Below are 9423 nucleotides of genomic sequence, written 5' to 3' on the forward strand. Positions count from 1 at the left end.
CCGAGGGGGATAAGGGGTCCCGAGCACGGGGTCCGAGGGGGTCTGGGAGGCCTTCGGGGCAGAGCGTGGGGCCTGGGGGTTCCCAAAAGCCCAGGGGGAGTGCCAGGCCTCTTGGGCCGTGTGACTGGGTGAGGGTCCCGTGTCCCTGGGGAGGCCCTGGGCAGCTGGCGGGGGGTTGTGGGACAGCAGACTTGGCACTGAGCCTCTCCAGGTGCCTGCAGGTGTGAAGGAGGACTCGTTCAACGTGCTGGACCTGGCAGAGTACACCAAGAACAGGCCCTGGTGGCGCAAGGTCTTCGCCCCCAGCTCAGGGTCGAGTGCTGAGAAATACAACGTGGCCACACAGCTGGTGATCGGAGGGGTCACGGGATGGTAAGATGCGCTGGGGTTGCTGTTGCTGCTCATGGCAGGCAGGACGGCTGTGGGCACTAGCTGGAGTTTTGGGAACACACTGACAGGTGCAGGGTGGTCATCTGGCAGTCTTTCAGAGAAGGCGGGTGTCCAGCTTGCTCATCCCACTGTGCCCTGGCATGCTCTGCTGAACTGTGGGAGGTTTTAAAAGCTGTCTCTAACCTGGAGCTGAAAATTGAGACTATCTCCTAGGGAAGAAAATGGTATCAGGCTTTAGTTTTTGAGGTGAGAATAGTTCTTTTTAACTTCTGGCATAAAGTGGTGGTGGTAAATTTAGGACACGCAAATATGAGCCTCTTGGAACAAGGATACCCTCTTCTCTGGAGGTGGATGTGCTTCAGGAATCTGCACAGAAACTTCCTGTGGAGGTGGTTTATTGCACCTGTGGACATGGTTCCTGGGGTTTTGTGTCACTTGTAGCAAGTGCTGGTGGCTTGTGGCTCTATTTGCAACTTCATTCCCACAGAAGCATTGTTTGAGTTGAAAACTTGGTGTAATCACATTGCTTTGCTTCTTGCTGTGCCTATCTTCTTCGTCTGGCACAGGGATGAGCATTTAAAAATGTATGACATCTTCATTTTCTGACAAAAATATGAGCTGGCCATCTCTCACTTGTATCTTCACTAAGCTTATGTATTCAGAAATGGGTAAGAGCAGGTTGCTGTGTTGTTTTACAGTGTTGATAAGCAAAGTGATACACTAGCCCTTTGCTGCATGACTTGAGCAATGGGGTGGCACTTGCTTGAGTTTTGGTGGCTGCAGTTATGTCTTTCATGTTGAGAGTGTGTAACTCATTTTGGAGACGAGTATAGCTGCCGTCTGCTTGTTTCAGTATTTTTCTCTTCTGAGAAATGAAAAGTAAGCAGTTGTTTGTGTAACAAAGAAGCTTGCTTTGTGATCTGCTCCCCATGCTCTATCATGGAGGAGCAGCAGCAGATGTGCTGCCTAATTTCCCTTCAGAGGTGACACCAGTTAGAAAAAAAAAAAAGGCTAAAATCACTTGATTTTGGTGAAATCATGTGTTTCTCTTTTGGGAGAAGGTTGATGTTGAAGAGATAAGAATTAATACTGCAAAAGGCTGAAAGGTGATAGTGAGAAGTAAAAAGCTATAAAGCATCACTTTTGGCTAGGTGCAAATCCTTTCTCTGTGGTTGCACGTGGGTTCTTCTGCCCTTTGTCAGGCTGTCTCTGAGTCTTAGCTAATTACTGCCAAAGGCAGCCTTGCCGGTGGGAAGCATGCTGAGGAGTGTGTGTTTGGCGTCTCATTCTCCTGACTGGATCCTGCCTGATTTATAGGTGTACTGGATTCATCTTCCAGAAAGTTGGAAAGCTTGCAGCGACAGCGGTGGGAGGTGGCTTTTTCCTACTTCAGGTATGTATGAACAGTGGCTTTCCAAGAACTGCGTTGGTGGGGATGAAGGGCTGTCTAGTGATCATTACCTGGTGGGATGTATGGGGCCAGTTCCCTGCTCTGCCAGGAACTCTGTGTGGCTGTCAAGTGTGTGTGTTCCCTGGGGTACATAGATGCAGCAGCAAAGCAGGATCAGTGTGCATAAACTTAAGGATTGCCACAAAGGTGCTATCCACTTAGAGTCTGCTAACAAAGGCCAGGCCAAAGGCATGTGAGGGCTGTAACTGCAGGGGCACCTGAGTGAAGCAGGAGGCAGCCTTTGGATGCGGCAAACTGTGCTCCTGCTTCAGGATTGTATGGTCAGAACTGGCTACTGTACTTAATCCTATGCCTGTGGAGATGGTGTCCCTGGAGGAACAGCCCTGGATGCCAAGGGGGATTTGTCCGTGTCTATGATATGCTTCTTGTCAGCCTGGCTACCTGAGGAGTCAGGCCAGCACAGATGAGGCTCTCTGCAAAGCACTGGGGAAGAGGAGAGAAATGGAGATCGATCTCTGTCCTCAACCATTTCTCCAGGTTTTCAAGACCCCTGTCACTGAGGGGAGCTGCTTGGATGTAGACATGTAGCTTGTAAATCCTGCTGGAGGCAGAACATCTCTCAGGCCTCGCTCAGCAGTCTTACTTGTTTGCTTCTGAGGTGCCCATGTGTGTGACTCTTTCTCCCTGCTCTTCTGGCTCTGCTTCTTCTTCTGCTGAAAGCCAAAAGCTTACTCTGAGCAAGGAGAGTTTCACTGCTGAATCATCCTGACCAGATAAAATATTTAGAGAGGAGCAAGCTATTAATAGTTGTGTCCACCCACAGCAGCAGTAGAGCTGCAGAGTCCCAATGATATGTGTGGCAGTTTTGAGGGGGAGGTGATGCCAGCTTTACATTAGAGAATAGAGGCTGAAACAGGCTAAGTTGCAATGTGTGCCCTGCTGTTAGGGGATTACTGTGGGAGACAGATGTTGCAGGACAGTTAGTACAGCAGGGTGGTCCTTTGTCCAATTTTTAAGGTAGTGTGCTCATCCGCTCAGCCTACTGGACCAGTGTGTGGGAGGAGGCAGTGGTCAGGGAAGGTGGGTGGGCAAGGTGGTCTGTTTAGCCATTGACCATGGCTAGGTCAGGACTTCACTCCAGGAACTTTCTTCCCACCCCTCAAAACTCTAGATTGCAAACCACACGGGATACATCAAAGTGGACTGGAAGCTAGTAGAACGGGATGTGAACAAAGCCAAGCAGCAGCTGAAATTTCACAGAAGTGGTAACAAAATGCCTCCAGAAGTGAAAAGCAGAGTGGATGAGGTGAGACAACTCTCCCAGGCTGTGTGCAGGTGCTTAGCTTGAGGGACAGCAGAAAATGGGATTGACTTCTGGGCTGTTATGGATCTTCCATTGTGCAAATACAAGGAGGGAATGCTTGCATGACAGCAAAACTGGAGATATAGCAAAGTTATCTATGCATATTTAAGACAGCCAGGGCGGCTTCTAGGCGCAGCGCCAGTTCACCATGTGTTGCTGCAAATTCCTTGGGGTTGGGAGAAAATGTGCTGGGGTTGTGGGGAGAAGTCTCTTCAGTCTGACAAGAAAAGCTAAGCAGATCTGGCAGCAGAGTGGCCTAGTTACCCTGGACTTTGCTGTACCCTGGTCTGGCATGCACAGTCAGCAGCCCCTTCTTTCAGATTAACTGTGCTGGTTGTGAGAGAGCCCTGGAGCACATAGGCTCAGACTGCAGCCCTCTGAGGATCCGGGCTGCAGTGGGACTGGATCAGTTCAGGATCTGTACATGCAGCGGGGAGATAAGGGAGGGGAGGTCATTAGGTAGGATACTTTCCCAGACCTGAGCAGTGGCCTCTCTCTGAGCATCACTAACCTTGGAGAGCAGCCTGAGGGATGTCGTCTTATGGGGAGGGAGGGCGGGTGGGTGACTTGCTGCTGTTGAACACTGTTCGCTCTTCTCTCCCCTGCTTAGGTGATCATATTTCTGAAGAAGAATGTTATCCTGACTGGAGGGTTTGCTGGAGGATTCCTGCTTGGAATGGCATCCTAGAAACTGCGCTCAACTCTCCCTTCATGCCTACCCTCCCCTGCCCTCCTCTACTGCTATTCTCTCTCACTTAGAACTCAAAGGATGTTGCCAACAGGCTCAGTTCCTTCTGCTCCCAGGTTCCAGCCCTTATTTCTAACGGTGCTGCCTCTGATTTCCAACTTTTTCCTCTGTCTGGGCTGTTAGGGTGCTGGAATCAGTCTGAAAGCTTATGACTCCCAGTGTATCGTTGTGATTCCTTTTCCCACCAAATATGCCCAGTCCCAAAGTTTCTGATGAGTTGCAGCCTCATAAACATGCAGTAGCAGAGAAATATCTTAAATGCTCTTCTTCCCAGGTGGTCAGGGCTGTTACATGTACATTTGTCTGCCAGTATACGTGTACAACTGCTGTGAGCTGTTCACTGATATTTAGCTTGCACTTTTTCTGCCCTGGTACTTGGAAAGCCTGTGATTCCTTCTGCACAGAGATGGTGTGTGCAGTTTAAAATGTCCTTGGCTGTCCTGGGTGGATGGAGAATTGTTAAGGGACACCCTGGGCTGTGTCCAGGACAGGTGGATAAGGAACAAGTTCATGCTCTGTATGGTGCTGGGGGTTCTCCTGCCCTCTCCCTGCCATTGCACTGCACATAGATGGATGGCTGTTCGGGTTCTCTTCTGCTGCTATTTATACCCCTTACTGGAATTGCAGCACTGGCACTGCTGATGGAAACTGAGCACTGTGGGTGACTCTCCAGGCCCTTTCCTCATCGTGTGTTCTGAAATTCACCAAGCTTCCTGCACTGTAGAGCACCTTTCTTGCTTGCTAGCTGACTGCTCAGCCTTTGAAATGTGCTGAGGCGCACCCTTGTGGCAGGCAGGCTTCCAGCGTGCTTGACTTGTCTGTGTCAGGCTAGCTGGCCATTTACTGTAAATCACCTTGGGCCTAGACTGGTGTTTCTAGGTCTGCCATGACCTTTTCTGGCCGCTTTGGCTATGCTCTTAGAGCTGTAACCACGTGGGACAGGACTGTAGACACGAAATGCATCCCTGTAGGGTACATTCTACTGGTCCAGGGTCCCTGTTGCCAGCTCTACTGGGGTGGTGGCGGGGGAGGATGTGAAATCTGGAGTGTAGTCCTCTACCTGCCTCTACAAAGCACAAACTCCATGTCCCTGGTCTCTGCAAGCAACTGAAATGATGACACTTGGGAAAACCAGGTTGTGCTCTTGTGGGAGTGGGTAATTTCCATACTTCCCTCTTGGTTATGTTCCTTCCTTTTTTGTTTACCATTTCCACGAAAAAAGCTGCTTGCTTAATTCCATCAGCTGCAGCCCCTCTCCTGCAGGTGATGAGGTAGCTCAGCTGTTTTTGGACGTTCTGTCCCAGTGCAGCTGTGAGCAGAGTAGAACTCTATAAGAGAAAAATCACACAAAAAAAAAAATAATTCCTTAGAGGTGTTCTGCATTGGCTGTGCTGTATTGGCATTACCGCTTTCCAGAGTGCAGGGACATGAATGACAGTGGGGTGATGTCCTGCATCAGGTACATGTAGGAGTTCTTGCCAAGAATGTTTTTTTTAAGTCAGCCTTCAATGGGAAACATGCTAGGGAATGATGATGTGCATGGGTGATTGGGATGCAGCACCTGGCTCAGTGGCTGCACCCTATCTCCAGTGCGGTGTAATGCCTTTCTGATCATCCACTGCTGCTCTCAGTGTAGCTAGAAGTGGGGATCTTCCCCCAAGAGCTGCTGAAAGAGCTGGAACGGTGGGTTATTCCACCAGAAGTTTTGGGATGAGCACTTGCAGTTATTAATTTTGTTTCGGCTCTGTTGATTGAGGTGTCAGTGTAGCAAAACATTGATTTAGCTGAGGTTTTCTCACCTTTGGGATCTGAAAAGAGGCTGCAGGTAATCAGGAAACAGAAGTTGGTATCTTTGCTCCTGCCCTGCCATACATGGCCCAAGGAAAGTGAAGGAGCAGCTGGGCTCATGTCCTTTTAATGATGGTCTTCCTAAAAGCCATCCAGGAGTGATGTGATGCAGCAAATAGGTCTTCAGTAAATTGGTATTTGGGAGTGGAGTGACAGATGATGGTGGTGGGTTTGGGTTTTGGTTTTGTGGTTTTTTGGTTTTTTGTGTGTGGTTTTTTGTTTTTTTTTTTTTTGTAGGAACCCTGCAGGGCTGAATGTCCATGAATTGATACTGCAAGGTATCTCTTGTTCCTGTAGAAAACAAGTGTTGCTGCCCCTCTGTCTGGTGTGCTGCATAACACAACTTCTGAGAAGCTCCACAAAGCTTTCTCCAATGATAAAGTTCAAAGTAAATCATTAACAGACCTTACAGATGTTTTTTCAAGCTCAGATAAGTCACTGTTTCTGCCCAGCTCCAGGGAAGAGTGTACTGCGTTCTGCTCCACAGGGTCCCGACTTGCTGTTACAGGCCCAGAGAGGGAGATAAAATGCCTCAATTGCTGCTGGAATGGGATACAAGTGACAAATTCATGTTGAGTTTCATGTGAATGCAGGCAGGGAGTGGACATCAGGATCTGGCAAATCTTTCTGCTGTGCCAGTGTTGGGCTTGTGGCTGGCACTGTTAGATGCTGTGGGCCCACACTGGAAGCTTTGATGCTGAATCAACCTCTGGGGGTATGTGTTCTCATTGCTGCAGGTGCAACAATGTTGAACTGTTCCTCCCCTCACCCCCCCCCGGCCCCTGCTCCTTTTGGTCTTGTTTCAACAGCTTCTGGCATCTGTTCCAGTGCGAGAAGGTTTAAAACACACTAGGCTTTTAAAGTGTTTTTATAGATTGTATGTAAATGCTTGTTGAAGTGATATTTTATTAAAACAGTTTTGCTCTAATAGCTTCTATGTGTGAGGTCTGACTTCTTGGAACCAGCATGGGTTTGTCTTACCCTGCATGTTGAGTTTGACTCGTGGGAGCAGTTACAGCGAGTCTGGTAGCATGAGACCACCAGCCTTTCCTCTTCTCTGCAGGTAACCATGGGCTACCTTAATAAATTCCTCTCCTTGATGATCCTGGCACCAATCACCCATGTTCTCAAAAGGTGGGATGCTTCTGGCGCTGGAGGTTATTCTGCCAGTCTGGCTTCAGAGCCTTCATGCTGAGCAAGTTTTCTCCACCCGAGTAGAAATGGGTATGGAGATGAGGCTTTTCTTTTTAATAGGTGCCTAATACTTATTTTTTTTGTCATCTATCAGTGACTTACTTTCCACTGCTCCTGCTCAGATAGGGCAAAAGGTAAAAATGAGCTACTTGTCAAGTGTTTGAGCTGCTTCACAACCTTGCGAAGCATCACTTTCTCCTACTTTCCAAGAATACTAAACCCCTTACTTTGTCTTAGGGATTTTTTGGGGAGGATGGGGGTGGGAGGGGAAGGCTAGCCCTGAATTAGTCTGATCTTGAGCCTTGGCTATAAAAATATCAAGCAGCTTCTATTTAAACACGATGAGATCACATGTAGCTCTGGACTGTGAATGGCAGCCAAGCTGCCCAGCTTGCAGCTATGTTGTATTCTCAATAAATAGCCAAACTGAGACTACAATTTGTTCCAGTCATTTATTTTGTATCATGGTATTTCTGAGCAGTGAATACAGATGGTTTGCTCTTCTAGGCTTCAGTACACTCAACTATTGTGCCTAGACTACAGCGGTCTATTTATAGAAGCTGTATTTCATAAGTAAGTTGTACTTGATCACAGCACAAAAGTCCTTTACGGCTAGATCTAATGACAGAGTTAGGGGCCTAGTGGGTTCGAAGTCTGATATTTAGGTGCCTAGGCCCTGTAATGGACTTGGCACCCACTGAGGTGCCTGGACTCCTGCTAACAGGGGACGGAGAGACTTGGGCAGCTCTGAAGGGTGATGCAGGAACCTGTCTACTGAGCTCTTCCTACAGGTCACAGGAAATTCTGCTGCATGGGTGAGAGCTTCTGAAAAGCCATCTCTCCCTGGGGTCCAGACACAGACGGCCTGTGAGTGAGTCTGGAATGCTGTGTTGAAAGCAAGTGTCTACAACTGCTTGTTCTGTAAGCAGCACCTAAATCAGTTCTTGGATCTAGCCTGGGGCTTTGTGGCAGGCCTCTGGGTACCAGCGGGTTGAACTACGCTGGGTTCATAACATATTGCTTAAAGGTGTTCAATTACACATAAATTTATAAATTTTATATCAACAGTCAGATCTTTCAAATGAATATTGCTTTTTTTTAAAAAACCTATTCCTATAGCAATCCCTGAAATAATGTTCCTGTAACATCTTTGTCATGCAAATAGCAGCGTGTAGACAATTCAAATATAAAGTAACCAAAACTCTATCCAGTGGGAAAGTGAGGCACTTGGGCAAAGTGACTTCTAGTCACTTGTGATCTATGCAAGACCTATGAACAATCCCCAGACCTGATTCCCATTCTTGAGCTTGAACCACTGGACAGGCAAAAGTTGTCTGGAACTACTGCATGATGGCAGCAATACCTTTGTTGTGTCAAGATGGGCTTATTTTATGTCACGCTTAAACTCACTCACTCTTCTGAGCTCATTTCCTGTACCTCTTGCTCTAGAAGCCAGAATAACTTGGTTCCTGTTCTCCATTTTGAGAGCAAGGATGCATTAGAGTAAGGTAAGCATTCTAAAAAAACATCAAGTTGACTTTTCACAGACACAGGTGCGATGCAGACAATGTAGATGATGTTTTGGTACAGAAAATAAAGTCTGTTAACCAGGCCATCTGTTGGTACTGCGTTATACTTTTTGGTGTGCCGCATGGTGTGTTCTAGGAGCGATCTGGCTTTCCTGAAAGTCTAAAGAAAGCTTGAAAAAACACACACGAACTCTGCAGGTGAGTCCGTGCTCCAGCGCCTGCTGGAGCTGCATTGTGTTACTGAGGTGGTGGGGGGATTCCTTCTGAAGTTGCCTTGAACTTTTCTCTCTCCCTTTCTTCTTTCCCAAACCCTGAACAACAGATGGATCTGCCCTTGGGGTACTGGGCACAGCACTTCCGCATTTCTTGAAGCATGGTTTCACACTTGGACTCCATGTAGTTGTTCACTGGAAAATAAGAAGGAGACACTAAGTCTGCAGAGGGGAATAGGTTTTGTCCCCAGAGGGGTCACATCTAGCCCAGCCCTTCAGCTGCTGGGCAGTGTATTTCTCTGAAAAGGAAGAGTGGCTTACAAGAATTTCATCACTTCCTCTGCAACATAAAAATCTCTCTTTAGTTTCAGCTATCTAAAGCCATGCAAAGGCAGCCTTGCTGTTGTGGATGGGAGCATCTTCAGTCCCCCAGTTCTGTAGCTATCACATCTCACTACAGTAAGAATGAGGTTTCCCTATTGCTGCCCTTCAGTCCTTCCTTTCTTTAGCCTGTGTGCTTTTAAGCTGGATCATGTCATCCATGGTGTTCAACCCAGCTGCCATGTCACTATAATGTTTACAGCTGAGCATCCAAAGAGGACTTTGTACAAACAGGGACATGTGCACCCTACAGCACTGCAGGGTTTGTAAAAGAAAGGAGTGAGAAGCGTGACTGCAAACCTCCTACCCGTGGCCTGTTGTGGGCAGGCTGTAGCTTTGCAGCATAA

General features: G+C 47.8%; 2 protein-coding genes across 5 annotated transcripts in view; one reads left to right on the forward strand and one right to left on the reverse strand.

The window, feature by feature from the left end:
- Positions 1 to 124: 124 nt before the first annotated feature.
- Positions 125 to 5259, forward strand: FUNDC2 (FUN14 domain containing 2; the record flags this gene model as incomplete). Its single annotated transcript, XM_035892732.1, has 4 exons — positions 125 to 372; positions 1708 to 1783; positions 2973 to 3107; positions 3775 to 5259. Coding segments are annotated over 4 exons (537 nt in total), but the record flags the coding sequence as incomplete, so codon positions are not given.
- Positions 5260 to 7190: 1931 nt separating this feature from the next.
- Positions 7191 to 9423, reverse strand: part of CMC4 (C-X9-C motif containing 4) — a 10524-nt gene continuing 8291 nt past the window's right edge. For all 4 annotated transcript variants that reach the window (XM_035892730.1, XM_035892731.1, XM_035892728.1 and 1 more), the window contains exon 3: positions 7191 to 8890. In XM_035892730.1, the coding sequence (XP_035748623.1) occupies positions 8721 to 8890 (170 nt within the window). In that variant the 3' untranslated portion in view covers positions 7191 to 8720. The remainder of the gene's footprint in view (positions 8891 to 9423) is intronic.

This window comes from Egretta garzetta, unplaced genomic scaffold (assembly GCF_000687185.1).
Source record: "Egretta garzetta isolate BGI_Z169 unplaced genomic scaffold, ASM68718v1 scaffold1134, whole genome shotgun sequence".
In the NCBI taxonomy this organism is placed as follows: Eukaryota; Metazoa; Chordata; class Aves; order Pelecaniformes; family Ardeidae; genus Egretta; species Egretta garzetta.